This window comes from Hemitrygon akajei, chromosome 13 (assembly GCF_048418815.1).
Source record: "Hemitrygon akajei chromosome 13, sHemAka1.3, whole genome shotgun sequence".
NCBI classification, from domain to species: domain Eukaryota; kingdom Metazoa; phylum Chordata; class Chondrichthyes; order Myliobatiformes; family Dasyatidae; genus Hemitrygon; species Hemitrygon akajei.
This window is the reverse complement of record NC_133136.1, coordinates 57201617-57223988: the sequence shown is the minus strand read 5'-3', so window position 1 is coordinate 57223988 and position 22372 is coordinate 57201617. Positions and strand designations below refer to the sequence as shown.

The following is a 22372-nucleotide window of genomic DNA, read 5'->3' as shown; positions in this document are numbered from 1 at the left end:
AACAGGCACCCTGTCTGGCTGCAGTAGAATTGAGGAGGATCCTAGCAAATGTGTGCAAAGGGCACCACACCTGGTCAGGTGCTGAGGGACTGTGTAATGGACACCTTTAACATTCCTCTGCAACAATCCTCTGTTCCTGCAGGCTTCAAGGCAGCAAGCATCAACCTGGTGCCCAAGACAGCGACAGTAACTGGCCTAAAAGATTACCGCCCAGTGACATAACATCCCTCTGGCTGGTGGGTAAACTGTCCTCACTGGGAGTGAATGCCCCCTTTTGTAACTGGATATTGGGCTTCTTGAAGGAAAAACCCCGGTCAGTCTGAGTTGGCAGCAATATCTTAAGTTCCATCACGTTGAGAGCTGGTGGTCCCCAGTGCTGTGTGCTCAGCCTGCTCCGGTTCACTGCTGACTCATGTCGATATTGCTAAGTTCAGCTCAAACCACATCAATTGCGCTGATCAATTGCGTTGGCATCAGCAGCAACAATGATGAGTCGGCAAACAGAGAGGAGGTAGAGAGGCTTGTCAAATAACAACAACCTGAGTTTCTATGCAGACAAAAGAGATGATTGTGGACTTCAGGAAGGCACAGGTTGACCATTCTCCATTACACACCAATAGGTCTACCACAGAGACAGTGAAGAACACAAAGTTCCTTGGTGTTCACATAATGGACAATCTAATCTGGACCCACAACACCACCTCATTGGTCAAGAAGCACAGTAGCATCTACAATTTCTGAGGAGATCAAGTTGTGCAAGGCTCCCCCTCCCTACTCTAACAACTTTCTGCTAGAGTATCATTGAGAGTGTCTTATCTGGCTGCATCATTGTGTGGTACGAAAGCGGCAAGGCACTGGACTGTAAAGTTCTACTGAGGATAGGAAAACCCGGCTTAAGGATCAATGGGGTCTCCCTTCCTGCACCCCCCCCCCCATGCGTTTGTGACATTTACCAGGAGCACTGCAGATGAAGGGCCTGAAGTATTGATGAAGATCCCAGCCAACTATCCCACAATCTCTTTGACCCACTACCATCAAGAAGGAGCATCAGGGCTAGGACTGCTAGACTGGGTAACAACATCTTTCCCGAGGCTGTAAGACCTACTGCCACCAAGGTCTTACCACTGGGATGGTGAAAATGGTCTCAGCACGAAACATTGACTACACTCTTCCATAGATGCTGCCTGGCTTGCTGAGTTCCTCCAGCATTTTGTGTGTGCTTTGTGCAATTTAAATTGTATTTTATTAACTTATTTGTGGTAATATTTTATGTGCTATATATGATATATGCATTGTGGCTGTACCATGGTCTGGAGGAATGTCTCATCTGGTTGTATACAGTATATGTACAGTCAGGTGACAATAAACTTCAGCTTGTTTTTTTGATAAATATATCACGCTGCTGGTTTCTAACATCCACTTTATCTATTACATCTCGAACTATTGCAAATTTGCTGTTTTAAACTTGTGTCTCCTCATCCTTGCCAACCTATTAAATTGAAATTTTCCGTTGAAGGTGATTGCTATTTGAATGATAAACCTCCATCAGATCACCTGTAAGTCTAAAATAAATGAGGTCAGCTTGAGTGTTTGAAGTTCTTTAACGGTGAATTATGTTTGCAGCTCTCATTCAGACTTTTTCATTCTCTTACTCAACATCCATCGTGGGAGTGGGTAGTAGTGTGCTAGGATGCCAGTGGAAATGTCAATACTGTTCATGATACTCCAAATACAGCGGGAACTACCCAGTGAAAATGTCTTTTGACATGCTGAGTGGTTTTAGTAGTATCACGGGACCATGTTAGGTTCAGCAACAGTTTCACTACATTGTTTATGAAAATGTGACATTGTGAACAGTGGATAATAACACCGGGATCTTTTGCTCTCCCATTGCTTCTCATTATCATTCTGTCAAATGTCAGTAATGCTGGATATGATATGAATATAATCTCATATTGTCCTATCTCCAGAAATCCTACTACAGTAAATTTTAATTAATCTGGTATTTTTGCATCCAGAATTGTCATGCATCCAATTAAAAAAAATTATGGGAATATTAAGCAAGTTCATATTTTTTGAATGGTGAAAAGATATTTTAGTGTATTTATGTTATATGAACATACAGTGCAGTGTGAGCTCATTAACAGTGATATCCTCTTGAAGATTTGATATTTCATATGATGGTGAATGCATCATCAATTCATAGATTATATTTATTTTTGCTGTACTTTACATTAATTCTGTGTGGCCTTAAAGTGCAGAAATACAGTGTAAACCATTGTTATTTAAATAGTAAGTAGATAATGTATAGTTTGGCAATTTATTTAAAAGTTGCATTTCAAATACTAGTGTGTGATGTGCTGCAGTGGTTATTTTGAGCGGTTCTCATGCAACCGATATAATTACACAACTAGAATTTCCCAAACTCCATGGATGCAGGATCCCTGAGTGTTCACTGCATAGATTTTATTGTAATGTATGAATTTAAACTGATGCTTGACTGCCAACATGAATGTCAATCCTTTGCATTCAAAGGCCTTTGTTCTTGGACATTTTACAATGTTTTGGTAGCTATTTTGAAAAAAGAAATCAGATATGTTAATAATTTTCATTTCAATTTTGTTTTATTCTTTCTGGTTTAGTACTTTGGCTGTTTGTGGGTTTGGGACTGTTAGGATTAGGTCAACGATTTATATCGTATCAGAAGAAATTACACAACCCAGTTGGTATCCCGGTGAGTAAGGTTTTTATTTCCAGTTGCTTATAGGAATGTTAACAATATGTTTTAGTTCAATCAGAAGTGGCAGAGTCAGAATCAGGTTTATAATAACTGACATATGGTGTGAAATTTGTTGTTTTCTTGCAGCAACATAATGCAAGGTATAAAAATCACTATCAGTAACGAAAATAAATAGTGTAGAAAAGGAATAATGAGGTTTTGTTTATGGAGCATTCAGAAATCTGATGGTGGAGGGGAAAAAGTTGTTCCTAAAACACTGTGTGGGTCTTCAAGCTACTGTACCAGCTCCCCAATGATAGTAATGCAAAGACAGCATGTTCAGGATAGTGAAGGATGCTACCTTCTTGCGGCACCACCTCTTAAAGGTATCCTCGATAGCAGGGAGAGTTGTGCGTGTGATGGAGCAGGCTGAGACTACAACCTCATGCAGCTGCTTTCAATACTACACATCGGAGCCTCCGTACCTGGTGATATTGCAACCAGTCAGAATTCTCACAACCATACAGCTGTAGAAATTTGTCAGAGTATTTAGTAATATACCAAGTCTCTTAAAACTTCTAACAAAGTATGGCCATAGGCATGCTTTCTTCATAATTGCATAAATGAGTTGGGACTGACCCAAAACAATTGTGGCATGAAAATTTTAACTAGGAAGCCTGCTTTATCAAGTTAAGAATTTATTTTAAAAAGTTATATGCTGTACACTATGATTATGCTCCATATCTTTGATTCATTTTCCTTCCCATCATCTCTATCCTTTATGACCAGTCCGTGAAGAAAGATTTCTCAGCTATGATATGGTCTTACAGATTTGGGTATGACAATCAAGGTTGGCCAAGTTTAGAAAGATCTGCCGAGCTTATCGAACAAACAGGTACCGTATGTATTCTGTTTTAGGCTCAAGTAAATTAATAAGAATATCTAAATATTTAAAAATGTTAAAATAATCACTCCAAGTATTTTACTGAACTCTGCCATGGATGATCCCAATCCTGGTTGTGAAAGGAAGAGTGCTGGACATGGGACAGAAATGCCAACAAAAGCTCTAAAGACCTCATCCTTGGGAGAGGAAAGATCTTCAAAGATGGGCTAGACCTGGGGACAACTTGAAAGACTGACTCGGGATAGAGGACTCTGGTCAGCTGCTGTTGCCCCAGTAAGGATGATGGGCTTAAGAAGAATAAATATTTTACTATGATGTTTTGCACCTTTTTTTTGATCTGAGGTTTCTGTTCTCTTTCTTGGAAGATGTTGACTGCTGGATGATGTAAAGGCTATGTAGGCATTGTTGGAATAAGGGTATTGTAGGCAAAGAGAGGGTATTTGGTTTGTCTTTAGTCACCCAAAATTTGGTATAGAGATGTTCCTTGAATTATTGCACATAACCATTTTAAATTCTTCCATGGGCATCACAACCATGACATTGTCTATCCCAAACAGAGAAATTGATGGAGTGCTAACTTCTTGAACCATTGCACATCTTAATACAAAGGGCTTGCGAGCTCTTCATCTGTCAGAGTCAATAACATTAATGTGAAGCTGAAGCATCTTTTGGTAATTCACACTAATGACTATTCCTTTTAAGCTTATGTTCTCTAGTAGCCAAATTTCCATAAAGGCTCACTTGGGATGGTGTTCCAAAACATGTGCACATGTATATTTCCAACCAATAGTTGGGAATCCTGCTAATTTTTACTCTACTACCCAGAATCTCTGATGCCACAAATAGTGTTACTTGAAATCAGCTGTCCACTTAGATTAGCTATAAAGCTCATGATTCAAAAGAGAACAAAATGTGGCTTGCTCTCCATCCCTTGTGACATAATTTTCTTAATTTCTGCTGCCACTATTTGCTGCTCAAGTAAGGAGAACACATTGCTGAAGAATATTCCATCCCTTGTGACCATCTGCCCACCGGTACATGGACTGTAAAGGTTTAGAAGGTTATGTGAGAAGGTAAGGGAATGTGTTAGCATTGACATTTGAGAATGTGCACTGAGGAATACTGCTGCTGGTCCATGAATGATGGCAGAAGTGTGAGGAAGTGAAAGTAGTAACAGTGAGGCCCGTAACAGAGCATTGAAATAGGGGTAGTTTGGTGTATTACAGTGATTGAAGTAGAGTGCAGGGAATTGGAGAAGGATAGGGATCCGGTATAAGAGAGTAAAGAACTCAGAGGGAAGTAATGACAGATCTGACGTTGGAGGATTAGCTGGGAAAATTGTGCTACGCTTGAGAAAGATACTTTAATTTCTCGTATACTCAGCCTCTTCTCCCTGCCATTGTAAGTCATCTCCAATAACACAGTTGCCTGCAGCTAACATTCTCTAGCTATAGTTTCGCCTCCACCAGAATTGATGTGGCTCTCAACCATCTGTTCAACATCCACTCCCCCTCCCACCCAGAACACGCATGGGTTTTCCCTTGTATTTACCATCCCATCCATTGACATCCACATTAAACATTATGCTAAAACAAAACTCCCCACTCTTTCTCTCTCCTCCTCAATCAGAATTCCAAAGGGATTGTGGCTTCAATTACACTGGTCTATTCTTCCATCATCACCAATGTTCGTTTACCTTCCCAAGCAACCTCGAGATGGAGCAGGTTCTCCTGTTACCTCCTGTCAGGGGCCAAATACACTTTTCATTGTGAAACATGGTTAGGGCACTGAATGTATACCAAATTTGATGCACATGATGAGGTCATCTCTACAGTGGGGAAATCCAATATTGATTGAACAATCACACTTTGTAGAATATTCCTTTCAAACTGCAAAGACAATCATGAGCTTCAAATGGTCATTTTAATTCCCCATCGCATTTCCATTATGACCTCTTGTTTTGAACTCTTGACCTCTAGTTGCAGGGTCACACAACACAGAAACAGGCTCTACAGCCCAACTCATCCATGCCAGCTAAGATGCCCCATTCAAGCTAGTCCCATTTAGACCGTACGAGCAGAATTAGGCCATTCAGCCCATCAAGTTTGCTCTGCTAGTCCATCTTGGCTGATTTTTTTTAATTCCTCTTACCCTCATTCTTTTCCCTTCTCCCCGCAACCTTAGACACACTTACTGATCAAAAACCTATTAACCTCAGTTTTAAATATACCTAGTGACTTGATCTCAACCACCATCTGTGACAAAGAATTCTATGGATTCACCACCCTCCGGCTAAAGGAATACCTCCTCTTGTCTGTTCTAAAGGAGCGTCCTTCTGTTTTGAGGCAGATCCTGTGGTCCTTGACTAAGCTGTCTAGTCAATCCCTCCCACATAGCGCTCCATTTTTTTCTATCTTTCTTGTGCTATCTAAATTTCTTAAATGTCCCTAATGTATCTGCATCTACCACCACCACTGGCAGGGCATTCCACACACCCACCACTTTCTGTGGTTTTTTAAAAAAAACAAACACCTACCTCTAACATCCCCCTATACTTTCCTCCAATCATCTTAAAGTTATGCCCTCTTATTGACAGATTTGATTTCCAATTGCTGACCACACAGTCACTTTGATAGATACTTTATTGATCCCAAAGGAAATTACAGTGTCACAATAGCATTATAAGTGCACAGATATACAAACATTATAAGAGAAGTAAGAAAGAATATAAAAAGCAATAAAGAATTAAAAAAAATAAGTTACCTAAAAATAATTTGTGTGCATTAAGCACACGCACTGCGGAGCTGTGCAAAGGGAGAATGACACTTATCAGTGTTTGGCACATAACCTCCTAACCTTTTCCAATCCATGTAGCTGTCCAACTGTCTTTTCAAAGATGTTATTATACCTGCCTCTAGCACTTTCTGCAGCAGCTCACTCCAAATAAGTGCCACCCTCTGCGAGTTTAAAAAAAACACATTGTCCTTCTAGTTCCTTAAATCTTTCCCCTCTCATCTTAAGCCTATAACCCACTCTGGGGAAAAAGACTGAGTGTATTCTCCCAATCTGTGCCTCTCATGATTTTATATGACTCTATAAAATCACATCTCAGTCTTCTACGTTTGAAGGTATGAAATACTAGCCTGTCCAACCTCTCCCAATAGTTCAGTCACTCAAGTCCTTGTAAATAATTTCTGTTCTCTTTCCAGTTTAATACCATTTTCCCTACAGCAGTGCAACCAGAACTTGGCATAATACTCAAGTGTGGCCTCCTCGACAACCACACCATGGCCTCCCAACATTTATTCTTGATGCCTGGCTTGTGAAACCCCTGTCCTTCAAGATATATGTATATCTTGTCTCTCTGAATCTGCTCCAGTAACTTGCCTGCCACAGATGTTAGACTTGCTGTCCATCAGTTACCTGCTTTTTTTAATCTTTGCTACTCTTACATAAAGGCATAACATCCATTACCTTGCAGAGATACTGTATCTCTACCATAGGAGGTGTAAAGCACTGCTTCCCTCTGCTAGCCTGTAGGTCACCCTTGGGCAAAATGTAGCACCTGCTTAGCTTCCCAATCAGGGTCCATGGGAGTAGGTGGTGGATGGTCATATGAATGGCTGGTGCATATCACAAATCCAGGTTATGCAACTACTGACGCCAGGCAGACAATCCCTGAAGAGTATTGAAAACGGCTGAGATCACCTGTCTTGTAATGACACTGCTCAGAAGAAGGCAATGGCAAACCACTTCTGTAGAAAAATTTGCCAAGAACAATCATGGCTGTGGAAAGACTGTGATCCCCCACGTCATACAACGTGGCATATAACGAATGGACAGTCTACCATAGCTAACAATGACGCAAATATCTGGTTCCTGCAGTTTCTTTATCCTCCCACAATATACCTGATCAGGCCCTAGAGATTTGTCTAAGTTCATCACTTTTAAGACATCCAGCACTCCCTCTAATGATGATTATCTCTAAGACCTGTCCATTTACTTCTCCTAGTCTTGAAGTCTTTGTCTTTCTCCATGGTGAAAACAGAGGAGAAATACTCATTTAGGAGCTTGTCCATTTTCTGTAGCTCTACACAAGTGTCCTATTGGTCTTTGAGGGACCCTATTCTCTCCCTAGTTACTCTTTTTGCCTGAATATATTTAACCTGTTTTGTATTTTTCTTAATCTTCTCTGCCAAACTTATTTTTCCCTACTAACTTCCTGCACTCCTATACTTTTCTGAGGATTCACTTGATTTCAGCTGCCTGTACCCGAAAAGTTTTATCTCCTTTTTCTTGGCCAGAGTCTCAACACTGCTCATCATTCAGAGCCTCCTATTCCTATTCCTACAAGCCTTATCCTTCACGTTCACTGGAATATGCAGACTTTCAGCTCTTGCTAGCTCACCTTTAAACACCACCCCCCCCCCCCCCAGTTATCTACAGTTCTTTTGCCTGCAACCAACTTCTCCAATCAACATTCGCAAGCTCCTCACTAATAATGCCAGAATGCACTGTACCCCAATTTCGAACTTGAACCTGTGGGATAGTTCTCTTCCCTTCCCTAACTTTAAAAAGATCTATTAGAACTAAGGTCACTGGTACCAAAGTGCTCTTCCACTGTCACCTCAGTCACTTAACCTGTCATGTTCTCCTAGTAAAGCCCCTCCACTATATACTTTTCTGAACTCACTTAATAAATGCCACCACTTTTAAGACAACAGTATGGCAGTCCAAATCTATATCAGTAAAATTAAAATCCCCTACTATGACAACCTTATTATGAAACTCTCACGATCTCCTTGCATATTTGGACTTCTAATTCATGTTGCCTATTTGGGGGCCTACAGTACAATCCCAACAATAGGTTAATCCCCTTATTTCTTTCCTCTGCCTATAAAGCCTCATTGTACAATCTCTGACTACTGCTGTGAGATTCCCTACCATTAAAAATGCAACTCTCTTCCCTCTTCCACTTCTGTCTCGTCTAAAGCATCTTTATCCTGGAACATTAAGCTGCTAGTTCCTGTCCCTCCTTTAACCATTTTTCTGTAATGGCTATAATATTTCTTTCCCACATATCTATCCAATCCCTAAATGCATCTGCTTCACCTATCAGACTTCCTGTGTTAAAATAAATGCCAATTAATCCAATAGTTTTTCTCTTGTTCCTGACCATTGTCTCGCCTGTTATAGCTGTTCAACTTGCCATCGCCTTCCAGCCTCTTATTTGCCTCCCTGATGATTGTGATCTCTTTTATACTGTTCCATTGTACATTTGAAGAACATTGCCTCATTTTCTGATGAGGCTCTCAGAATTAGTAATTTCAAGTTATCAGTTATCCAATTTTGCTCTGTTAGCATTTTCTTTTAATCTAGTAATTTCAGAGTTCATTCATTTCCTGTATACACCTCTCCCAGAAATATCCACGGGTCTGTACTGGCCTGAAGCAGGTGTCAGTCAGTCAGTCCTGCCCTTCACCCTTTCACAGGTTTCCTTCTGTTCTCCATGACCCTGCTCCAGCGCTTTTCATTATATGAATCTCTGCATCAGCCTTGGGCTCTCTCCGCAGCTGCTGCCTGACCTGCTAAGTGTCACAGACAGCTATGGAGGCTAAGACTGTGTGTATATTTAATGTGAAAATTGTTAGTTTCCTGATCGATCAGGGCATCAAAGGATATGGCGAGAAGGCAGGTGTATGGGGTTCAGTGGGATCTGGGATCAGTCATGATGGAGTCGCAGAGCAGACTTGATGGGCTGAATTGCTTAATTCTCCTGTGTCTCATGGTCTAAGTGTTTCTTGCATTTTTTGCTTTATGCCAATGTTTAGATCATCTTTAAGAAGCTGCTTTTTAATTAGTGTCAGCTAAATATGATAAAGGCATCACATTGGCTGTTTTCTGGCGGTATTTGTAAAACTGATTCATGCACTTGAAATTATGCTGCAGGTTTTGCCTCTAGGGTGATTTGGGCATGTATTACCACCCATTACCTAACAATCTCCTCTGTTAACTATAACCCTTCTTAACTTAGCACCCTGTTATCAACGATAGGTGCAGACTTAATTACTTTATTGGAAAGCGATGCCTCTAAACCTTTCCTTGGAAATAACGATCTCACCATGTGGTTGGGAGAGAAGCTGGGATTTTACACGGATTTTGGTCCAAGCACAAAAGATCACACCTGGGGGTAAGTCTATGACAATCATTTTCACCAGCAGTTCTCAACCTTTTTCTGCTTGTTGCCCACTTGTGACATTCATTTACTCCCTACATAGTCTCTGTTAGTTGCTATAGTTTTTTGGTCAACAGTACTAATTATTCAAATATACAGTCAATATTTATGTTTTAATGGATTATAGGTATTATATGTTAAATATAATGTTACAATATAATATGTTAAATATTTTGCTATAATGAATAACAAAACTATTTCAAAGCTCTGAATAGGATACTACATTTATAATGTATATAATATTCTTCCAACCAGCAACAAAAAAGTGCTTAATAGTGTGACTTTCAATATTTAGTGAGATCCTTGCAACTGATGCAAACTAGTGAATCTTTGAATATCTGGTTGCAACTTGGTTAAAGGTAAACAAAGATCACCTCTTTTCATATCAAGGCGGTTATGAACTTTTGATAGCAGGTGAAGAACTTGACTAAAACCACATTCAACTAGATAGGAGGTGGCAAATCCAATTAAAAACAACTTTCCTTTCCCCCAGAGCTGTGGAAACTTATCTTGAATATCACTAGTTATCCAGAAATTTTGCTTGCTGCGTTTTAATTTTGCTTGAGCAGCTCAAAAAGACATTCTTGCAATATGGTGTCAATGTTACTCTCATTCACTCCAAATGGATCCACCACCCAGTCTGGAATATGCACCTCCAGTAGGTCTGACCTGAAATTTCGTGTCAGTGTGCAGTTGTTTCAAATGATCAAGCTATACAATGAAATTGTCATCTTGCAGTTCTATTTTAAAAGTGGCCAGTGAAGGAAATGCGTAAATATGTGATGTCTGAAATTGCTGCTGGAAGTTTTGGGTTTTCCAGGGAAGGCGGTAATAGTCTCTTTGCATGATATAAGATTGCAGTGTTTTTTTCCTTGTGACTATTTATTTAATAAATTCAGGTTTTCAAACTGTTAAAATATATCAGAATGGCCTGATCATCATTCAAAAACCTACCATATGCCATCAGAAGGGCTTCATTATCATGCAATGTGCCTTTATTCATTTGCAGGGCAAACCTCTTACCTCACTGTTGTGCAACTAGTAGTTTTTCCACATTGACATTTCAACAATACTGGTGAGATGCTCAAGGAGATGGCTTGAATAGTTTCATATGTGCTCTGATATATAACAGCAGAAACTGCAGGCAGAATCAACGAGTCTCACCTATCAGACCCCCCCTTCTCTACCCCTATATCTCTTTCACCAACTTCCCAGTTTTTTACTTCATCTCTCCCTCTCCCGGTTTCACGTATTACCTTGTGTTCTCTCTCCCCTTCACCCACCTTTTAAATCTACTCATCCTTTTTTCTCCAGTCCTGCTGAAGTGTCTCGGCCCAAAATGTCAACTGTACTTTTTTCTATAGATGCTGCCTGGTCTGTTGAGTTCCTCTAGCATTTTGTGTGTGTTGGCAGTATCAATGATTCGACTATATTATGTGGCTTGACGACTTTTGCAATTTAATTTGTCATCTCATAGGATGCATGGAAACCTTTGTCTACCTTATTATTATATTGTGTTTTGAAGTAATTCAGTGCCATCTTTTGTGTCCTTATGTCCTGTCTCAAAGTACTTAATCAGCTTACATGGTCACATACTTTCAAGTGAAAGTGTAGTCTTACAAATTTGGCACAGCAGAATCCTTTTTGTCCTGTGGGGATTCACCACCCTCTGCGAAAGAAAATTTTCCTTATCTCAGTTCCAAATGGACGTCGGCAGCTGTGCCTTCTGGTCCTAGACTCTCCCACTCTATGAAACATCCTTTCTGTCTAGGTATTCCAATATTCAATAGATTTCAATTATATCCACCTTCAGTCTTCTAAACTCTACTAAGTAGAGGCAGAGAGCCATCAAACACTTTTCATATGTTAACCCTTTCATTCCTGGGATAATTCTCATGTACCACCTCTGGACCCTCTCCAACACCAGCACATCCTTTCTTAGATTAGGGGCCCAAAACTACACACAATACTCACAATAAGTGTGGTTTGACCAATAAAGCCTCAGCATCCTTTCTTTCCTCTTGAGATGAATGCTAACTTTGCATTTGCCTTCCTTACCATTTACTCAACCTGTAAGTTAAACTCTAGGGAATGCTGCATGAGGACTCCCACATCCTTTTGCACCTCTGATTTTTTGAATTTTCTCCCCATTTAGAAAATAGTGTATGTCTTTATTCCTTCTGCCAAAGTACATGACCATGCACTTCCCTACACTATATTCCATCTACCACTTCCTTGTCCATTCCCTCAATCTAAGTCTTTCTGCAGACAGCCTGCTTCCTCAACACTACCTGCTCTTTCCACCTATGTAGTTATCAGAGGTCTCCCAGAGTTTCCACATCCCACCCAAAGAAAATGCCACTGCCTCTGGACCCATTCTCAGCACACTAGCTATGTACTAACAGAGGGAAAAATGCTAACTAGAAACTTCCTCTCTTGTGCTTGCCCAAGCTTGTTCTCACCAAAGCCTGTTGAGCCAAAGCTGGACCACTCTAACACTGCCCTACTCACACAATGGCTGCTCCATTTACACTTCCTTTCTTTTTATCAGCTCCTCGCTGATTTCAGCCCACTGAAAAAGAGCCAGAAAGCACCCAAGCTCATTTATTAAACCTCATGAATGACCTCTTGTGCTGATTGCAGTCCACCAAAAATATACTTTTTATACGTATGTATATGTTTGTATTTATTTTTTTATCACCCCTTATGGGTGTGTATATGTGTATTTTCCCTCAATCTCGGGTCCTCTACCAGAGGGTTTGGCACCGTATCCTTGCTCCTCCTAGTAGTGTGCTCTTCTGGACCAAGATCTCAGACCTATTCCTGAGATTTATTGACCGCTCACCCAGTCCAGGAGTCACAGCTCCATGTGCTCTTATCACCATTGCGATTACTCTGGCTTTAACCTTCCACATTCTTTCTATCTGCTCTTTCAAGCCCTGGTATTTCTCCAGCTTCTCATATTCTTTATTCCAGATGTTACTGTCATTCTGGATTGCCACATCTATTATTATTGCTTTCTTTAGTTCCTTGTCCGATATTACTATGTCAGGTTGGTTGGCCAGTACCTGCTTATCAGTCTGTATTTGGAAGTTCCACAGGATCTCAGTTTTGTCATTCTTCACAACTGTCTCGGGAGTTTCCTATTTTGACTTGGGCGTGTCCAATCCACACTCCACATAGATGTTCCTGTACATGATTCCTCCAACTTAGTTGTGCCGTTCAGTGTATATTGTCCCTGCCTGCATCTTGCACCCTGACAGACAGACAGACAGACATACTTTATTGATCCTGAGGGAAATTGGGTTTTTGTTACTATGCTACTATATGCTTAATGGTTTCAGCAGATCATATTATATAAAGTATAAACAGTAACAACTATAGAGTCATGTGAGTAGGCTCTATAGAAAGTTAGTAAATGTCAAAGGATTAGAATAAGTATATATAATCTCACATGAAGTATCAGTAATGAACATACATGTAAAAATAAAACTTCCCAAAAAGAAGTTCTTGGATACATGTTATGTCTATTTTTAAAAATGCTATTATATATGCAAATTCTATGTAGCATAATCACCAAGAAGAGCAAATGGAACTTCCTTTCAAAATATGATGAGTATCAGGGATTGAATGGAGGTTGTAGTGGTAGAGAGTGATGCAGTGGTAGGCTTCATGTCTCTCTGCAGTTTAGCCATTTCTGGCTGATGACCCCACTGCAGTAACTGTAAGTACTACAACACACATGGGTCAGTGGAAGGCAAACAGAACCAGCCTGCTGCTACATGCTCACTAATTGCTGCAGACAGCCCCACCCAATATTTAATTTGTTTGAGGTAATCATAATAATTATAATTAGATTCATACAATTTGGCCATGCCAGGCTTTCCATATTAATCTCCTGATAAAGGTTCTGACAATCTTTCAGTTGGAATTAGATGTGGCTGGTTTCCTGGTAATTATCTAAAACAAAGTAATCATAATTACTACCTGATGGAGCACGTTGCAGGGTATCCTGTAGAATCCCGCCCGCCTGCTCACTCTATAATCAGTGATTTGGAGTTGGATGTGGAGCGGGATGGGGCTCAGTGGGTGATGATTTCTGCGTGGCCAAGCAGATGCAGAGTTAACAATTGATGTGCTACACCCTACCCCACCCCACACGTGTAGGCTAAGCTGCTTTGTTGCCTCATTTGTTTCATCTAGCATATTTTCCCATTCATTTCATTCAGGGTTCCAATTAAATTACGTATATTCATTTCTATTTATACATTTTAGTAATATTTCATTAAAACAGTAAACTTATCATGGCCCATTCAGAAACTCGTGTGGCCCCCAGTTTCTTGTTTCTACTTGTGGTCTCTACGATATCCGGCATAGACCCCTGGCCCACATTGTAAACCACTGGTTTACACCTCATAGGATCATAGAAAAGTGCAGCACAGGAACAGGACCTTTGGCCCATCCAGTCCATGCTAAACCATTTAATCAGCTACTCCCATCAATCTGCACTGCACCATACCCCTACCATCCATGTACCTATTCCAAACTTCTCCTAAACATTGAAATTAAGCTCTCATACACCACTTGTGCTGGCAGCTCATTCCAAACTCTCACGAATCTCTGAGTGAAGAAGTTTTCCCTCATGTTCCCCTTAAACTTTTCACCTTTCATTCTTAACTTATGATCTTTATAGTTCCACCTAACCTCAGTGGAAAAAGCCTGCTTGCATTTATCTTATCTATACCACTCATAATTTTGTATACCTCTATCAAATCTCCTCTCAGTCTCTAATTCCAAGGAATAATCTATTAATCTTTCCTTATCACTCAGACCCTCCAGACAGGCAACATTCTTATAAACTTACATTTTTCACTTCAGGTTCTTGGCAAAACTGCAAACAATACTCCCAATTAGGCTTCACTGATGTCTTATACAACTTCAACAAAACATCCCATCTCCTGTACTCAATACTTTGACTTATGAATGCCAATGTGCCACAAGTCTATTTACCTGTGATGAATTTTTCAATTCCAATTGGTCCAGATCCCACTGCAAGCCATGATAGTCTTTCTCACTGATTCAGTTAACCACATTATCATCCAGATTGTTGATATAAATGATAAACAACAATGGACCCAGCTCCGATCCCTGCTGCTCTCCACCAGTCACAGGCCTCCATCATCTACCACTTGCTGCCTTTTCCCACAAAGCCAATATCTACTTTTTATTACACAATTTAGTACACAATTTATTACCTCATCTTAAATGTCGAGCAACTGAACCTTCTTGACTAACCTCCCATGTGGTACTTTGTCAAATGTCCATGTAGACAACATCCACTGCCTTGCCTTCTTCATCCACTTTCCTGGTAACTTCCTCAAAAAAACTCTACAAGACTGGTCAGACATGACCTACCATGCACAAAGCCATACTGAGTATCCTTGATCAGTCCACGTCTATCCAAATACTCATATATCCAGTCTATTAGAATATCTTCTGTGGTAAACTATGTATACCTGTCTGGACACGCCCTTCTGCTGACTGCTCCTGTGGCTCCTCCCACAGACCCCTGTATAAAGGCGATTGGAGGCACTGTTCCTCCCTCAGTCTCCAGGATGTAGTGGTCTCATTTGCTGCTAATAAAAGCCTATCGTTCGCTTCCCGTCTCCGAGAGTTATTGATGGTACATCACCTTCCAATATCTTTCCCACGACTGAAGTCAGGCTCAGTGCCCTATAATTTCCTGGTTTATTTTTAGAGCCCTTCTGAATACAGCAGAACAACGTTGGCTGTCCTCCGATCCTCTGGTACCTCACCTACTGCTGCGGATGATTTAAAGATCTCTGCTAGGACCTCAGCAATTTCTGCATTTGCCTCCCATCGAGTCCGAGGGAACACCTTGACATGCCCTGGGGATTTGACCACCCTGATTTGTCTCAAGGCAGCAAACATCTGCTCCTCTGTAAATCTGTATAGGGTCCAAGAAGTTGATGCCACTTTGCTTCACTTCTATAGACTGTGCGTCCATCTTCGAGGTAAATATAGATGCAAAAAATTCATATAAGATCTCTCCACACCTCTTCCTCATTTCTTCTTAATTTATTATCTTGTGCTTAACCAATTAAATGATTATGTGGTCTAGTTCCCATACCAGGCAGTGATGCAGTCAGGATGCTCTCAATTGTGGCTCTGTAGAAAGTCTTAGGATTTGGGAACTCCTGCTAAACTTCTTCAACTGTCCTAAGTGAAAGAGGCGATGTTATGCTTTTTTCACCAATAGCCAGTATGTACAGACCACGAGAGATCCTCAGTGATGTGAATGCCAGGGAACCTAAAGTTGTCACCCTCTCAACCCCAAATCCATTGATGTCAATGCCTGTCTCCATTCCTCCTGTATTCAACAACCATCTCCTTTGTTTTTGTGACATTGAGGGAGAGGTTGTTTTCTTGACACCACTTTGTCAGAGTGATGACTTCTTCACTAAGCTTATTATTATTTGAGATGAGGCCTCAACCTGCGGCTGAATGTACACAGCTGCGATAATAACAGCCGTGAACTACTTAGGTAGCCAAAAAGCTCTACACAGCAGCACAAGGTACTCCAAATCCAAATAGGAATGTTTAGAGGGATATGGGCCAAATATAGGCAAATGGGACTAGCTTGGATGGGCATCTTGATTAGCCTGGACCAGTTGGGCCAAAGGGCTGGTTCCAAGTTGTATGCCTGTATTGTCTCGAATGATAAATAAAGTGTAAAACAGATATAAAGAAGGACATGGATGAAGTTCAGCTATTTTATTATAACATGATTACAAGATCACCACTCCCTATTCCCCACCACCCACCCTCTTGGCTTTCACAAACATTCAAAATGCTTCTGGAATAATAAGACAGGTTTAAAATAAACAAATTTAAACTAAATTAAGTTGGAAGTCTACTTACTCTCATTGCAGCAGCTTCCTCGTATTGATTTCAATAGAACCACTGTACTTGCATCAGATATGATCTGGCACAGATTCAGTAGACAGCTGAACCCCACGAACAGTCCAGTGGTGCAGTAGAAGTTCCAAGAGCCTACACTTAACTGCAGGGAAATTCTACTCAGTTAAGTGGTTGAATGATGAGATTATTAATACTACATCTTAACTGGCTTGACCTATTGTCCTCTTTTGTTTTCTTCTTAGGACACCTTATTGCTACTGTTGTAATGTTGTTTTATTTAGCTTTTCACATCCTGGGATGAGGGTGGTTAGGAGGATGGAGATATCACACAGGAATGTTTACTGTAAGTGTGGGGTGAAACACTTCAAGTATTACTGAACCCACTAGTTTTTTTTGTCACAGAAATTCATCTTGTAGCATTTTCTAGAAACAAAAACAGACAATACTGGAAACATACAGCAGACGATGCAGCACTTGTGGAAAAAGAAACAGCATCACTATAAGTGTTACCTAATCTGTTGAGTTTCGAGGACTTTGCAGGTTTTGAGCATCTGCTGATTTCTATTTTTGTTTAAAATTTGCTTGCTGTTCTTCCCTGTCCATGTATCCTTGAACAAAGGATTTTAGTAAGAGGTTAATTTAACCTATTATGAAAATAATTGTGTTTTCAGCAGCTCTTCGACTATATGTGTATTTATAAGTTTCTTTCATTTATGGTTTAAAGTTGTAAGAAACAAAACAGTTTCATAATATGGAATAAATTCAAATTATAGACATATTGATTAATTTTGTGGCAGTCAGTGGAATCTAATTCATTTCTGATGTTTAGAATAATGGTTCTGTCAAGATACCCTATCATCCAGTCCAAGCACCACTGTCTTCCATCTCCACAAGGAGAGATTGCTCCTGCCATTTCAATGACGGTCAACATTTCAGGGAACCTTGTGGATTTGGTTGTTGCTCACTTTGGCAATGATCAGTAAGTGAACATTTCTCAATTTATCTATGAGATTAACACTCAGTTAATAATTTAAGTGTTTTCCTTATTTATAATTTTGCTGGTCTTTCAATGCATTGCTCCATATTCATTTTTTAAAGTTTTATACTCTGTATATTATTGTCCGAAACAATCTTTCCTGATATTATTTGTTACTGATCTGGTTCATATTGTGTATCACTAGATACACTGAAGGCCAGAAATGGAGGAGTGCGGAAATTTCAGAATATTGTATGAATGGAGGATACTTTGGAGATATGAGGCCAAGAGGCACTGGAAAATGAGGATCAGGAAAATGAATAGAGTGGAGAATATTATGTTTATAAATATTCTGTTTATAAAGGTTCACTTTTTAACAGTACAGTTGTTTTTGTATTATTAAGTTTCTTCAATTTGCTTTAATCAGGGATGATTTAGACAGGAAGTTGCAGGCAGAGTATGTTTCTAATATACTGAAGAATATCACACAACCTGTTGTATTTTTGGGTTACATTACTTCTGAACCTGGCTCCAGAGATTACCAACAGCTTCAGAATATTGGAAACGTAAAGGTAAGACGATGTTCATAAAAATGAATGGAATATAAAGCATTGCATTACTCTATCCTAAACTTTAACTTTCATATTTACTCAATAGCCTCATCTAGAAAGACTGCATTTAGTAGCCTTGGTTCAGATGTGTTACTTGTGTATATTAAGCCAAATCTATCAAATTAGTATATCTTGGAGGTAAAAGTGCCAATGATTCTGTAGTACAAAATGAGTTCTCCTTTGTTCATAGAAACTTGTTGTAAGCCTATATGATCAATTAATAGTTTGGATATTTTCAATGTCTGTTTTGTAAATTGTCCCAAATCCACTAATTTTTTTTTTTTGACGGTCAATAAGCCAGGGACCCTGACTTACTGGACTGTTAGAGCAGATAAGGGGAAAGAAAAATGGCTGCAAGTCAAACCTGTTCTTCATTTCATAGATTCTTCCTATCCAAGTTCTTCCAGTTTCTGTTTCACATTTCCAGCATCTACAATTTCATGTTGTAAATATAATACTTAATTTTATTGGAGTGAAATTCTGATCTTGGGTAGCAAAACGTTGGTAAAGAAGTTCAACCATATAGAAGATGTTTCTGCTTAGTTGTGTGATTGAATTGTAAATTGATTGCCTGGGTATGAACAGTTTTGCACACATTTGCAGAGTGAAATATTTATTCATACTTTTCTTGGTGTATGACTTGATTCTGCCTAACAGTTAATATTTCAATTTGAAAGATGCAACTTTCTGTTTCTGTTTTGGACTTCAGCCATCTTCCTGGTCCCGCTTGGGACGGAGTAAATTATTCATGCTCAGAATTTCTACAATTTGCTGAAATAAATCATGTATCATTAACATCAGCATCTGTAAAGGGTCAGTTAAAATTGTGGGAGCATACCTTTATCAAAACTTAATAAGGGGCTTAAAGTTATGAAATTCATAGAAGAGGATGGAGAATACATATTTTTAAAATGGCAGAAGTGAACAAGTTTAATTTTTTAATATGTATTAAGAATTAATAAATACATGCTGTTCCAAGGATCTATTAGGAGAATGGAGAAAGTATGTAGAATGTGGAACATAGAATAGTACAGCACAGCACAGGAAGAGGCCCAGCAGCCTACAGAGCTAATTAAGTCACTGATGCCTAATTACTTTTGCCAGCACATGCTCCATATCCCTCCCTTCCCTGCACGTTCATGTCCCTATCCAAGACACCTCCATCCTAACTGCTTCCACCACCACCTCTGACAATACATTCTGGGCACACTTCATATTCTTTCCTTTCAAAAAAACTACTTGCCTTGTACATCTCCTTGGAACCCAAACCCATCCCCCCCAATTCTTTAAATGCATGTCCTCCAATGTTAAACATTTCAACCATGGAGAAGTTGTTACTGGCTAACTATCTATGCCTCCCATTATTTTATAACCCTATCAGGTTTCTTCCAGCATCTGCTTCTCCAGAGAAAACAACCCTGGTCTGTCCAACCTCTCTTTGTATCCCATATCCTCTAATCCAGGCAGCCTCCACGTCCTTCTTTAAAAGGCAAGTCTGCTGTGCACCAGGGAAATATTTGATATGCTTATGAATAAGTTAGTTATGTTGCTGACTGTAAAAGTACTAACAAGATTTCTGGAGTAAATATATCAATCTCTTTCCTTTAGGACATAGATCAAAGTGATCAACATAGATGGTGCGAGTACATCATGTATCGTGGACTAATAAGGTTAGTTTCATTATTTTGGTATAAATCATGATAATTTTATCTAGTAAAAATAACAATAATAATAGATATTTAAGCATCGGCATGATTTCTAAAATTCATGGCATAACATGTTAGATTGAATCCATCTGTGGCACATGTGATCAGTCTTCAATCTATGGATGGCAGCTGTGTTTTTATCCAGAAGAATTTCCATTGGGGAGAACTGGCATAATAGCTTGTTAGTACTGCTCAAAAACTTAATCTAAACATTTTGTATAAGTAGGGTTACTTTTTCCAAATTGCGTTTACAAATATTTACAACATGATTTATACCCATGCTTATCTTTCCGCATATTTTCCTAAGAAATGTTTGAGATTTAGATCTGCTTTCATGAAAGGCTTGTGAAATTCCAATGAAGCAGACACGTTGGAAAATTTGTATGTCATTCATATCCAATCCATTAGGTTTGTAATTTGTTCCAGCTATGCTGCCTTACTTTTGGTTTAGTGTAGAAAGAACGCTATTTTTTTCCTCATCTGTGAAACTACAGTGGTGTAGGAACAACTCCCAGAGCGACTGCTGCTGTGATAGAAAAGTATATTTCAGCAACAGGAAGGTTACCTTTTAGTTTCGCATTTCAGTAAAAGGGTTGGGTTACAGAAGACTCAACAAGTGAAATGTTGGAACATACCTTTTCACCAACTATTTCTATTTTAGTTTGGGAAGAATGGAGCTTCCTCCATTCTTATGCAGAAAATTGCATTAAAGGATAGTTCCACGAGATGGTGGTGTTCTCTGCTTTTCATCTTTAGAGACTGAGTAACATCAATCATTCCTGCAGATCGTCTTCAGGATGTGTGCAGGCAATGGTGATTTTTCTCTCTGTATAGCAGCCACTACGCTAACTATTCTATTTTATTAAACACAAAATATTACACAAATAACAAACTATTTCAGGTCATCAACCTGTTTTCTTCACAACACTGAAGGTGCACATTCATTTTAAAAAGAAATTCCTCTAACATAACTTCTTGCTACCTCTTGCAGAAGCATTTCTTATTATTTTGTCTCAGTTTATATTGTCATACAGATGGGAAACCCTATCTTCAGGATACACTGCTAGAACCAGAATCTACCTCTGGCTCAACCCAGCAGGTGGTCAACCACAGCACTTCTGTAACACTACTCCCAGCTGGTTAGTAGCTCACAAATCCTTCTCCCTGATCTTTACTCAGAACATCTTTTCTACCTCAGAACTTATCAACTGCAGGATATCATCCTGGAAACACTTCTGAAGCTGAGAAAAACAACATTTGCAACAAGAAATCACAGCACATTCATCAGCATCCATTTTGGGGAACATTTAATGACTTTGAAGGAGCTGCATTCAATATTTTTGATGCACCATCAATAACTCACGCCGAGACTTAGGAAGTGAGATATCGGCTTTTATTGACTGAAGGACAACACTACATCCTGGGGAAAATGAGGGAGAGCAGCAGGCCACAGTCGCCTTTATACAGGGGTCTGTGGGAGGAGCCACAGGGGTAGTCAGCAGGGTCTTGGGAGGAGCCACAGGAGCAGTCAGACAGGTATATCTAGTTCACCACAATTTTAATGTATATTTTAACTTTCCCCAGTTGCCAATGCTGACCTATCAACTGTATTTTCTTTGCACTGGCATCTTGAAACATTAGAAAGTGTCCCAACTATGTAGAATTGCAACAGCAGCATGAAATAAACCAGCAGGTAATCTGCAAAAAGGTTGATTCTTTTTAAAAAGTACAGGAAGTGGAACTTTTGTCCTGAAGAGCTGAGTAAGTGTTTGCTGGAATGTAGAGTATGAAAATAACAATATTGATGAAACAAGTAACAAATTACTTTATCTGACTCTTCTGCATTGGACGTTTGGGTGAGTTCAGGTGAATTTTTTTTTAACCAAAATGGCACCCATCATTCTTCAGTCAGGAGTACTCACATACCATGCATGACTTTTTAGAAATCTGATATAATATCGGTGCTCCTGGGCACACCTCACCTCACCCACCCCTTGCTCTCTCTCTCTCTCTCAAAGACTCATATTTTTGTCCTAATTTCTTTCTGCACCTTTCCATATCATATTTTCCATTCTTTACTCCTTTAACACTTTATTTCTGAGCTCTCAGACTTCCCTATTCTCTATTCCTTTTCTCAGCACATGACTCTGGTACAATTTCTCCCCGCACCCCCCCCCCCCCAATCATCTCTTTATTTTCCAACGTGTTACTTTTGCACAATTTTTCTTTTTATCTATATAATTTGATTATCTATTTTCTTACCATTCGTAAAGATGCCA

At 39.6% G+C, this 22372-nt stretch overlaps 1 protein-coding gene across 1 annotated transcript in view; it reads left to right on the top strand.

The window, feature by feature from the left end:
- Positions 1-22372, top strand: part of LOC140737906 (PGAP2-interacting protein-like) — a 75740-nt gene that overhangs the window by 38616 nt on the left and 14752 nt on the right. Inside the window, exons 9-14 of the mRNA XM_073064696.1 lie at positions 2643-2734; positions 3509-3614; positions 9678-9813; positions 17630-17779; positions 18204-18348; positions 19996-20057. Coding sequence (XP_072920797.1) covers positions 2643-2734; positions 3509-3614; positions 9678-9813; positions 17630-17779; positions 18204-18348; positions 19996-20057 — 691 coding nt within the window. The remainder of the gene's footprint in view (positions 1-2642; positions 2735-3508; positions 3615-9677; positions 9814-17629; positions 17780-18203; positions 18349-19995; positions 20058-22372) is intronic.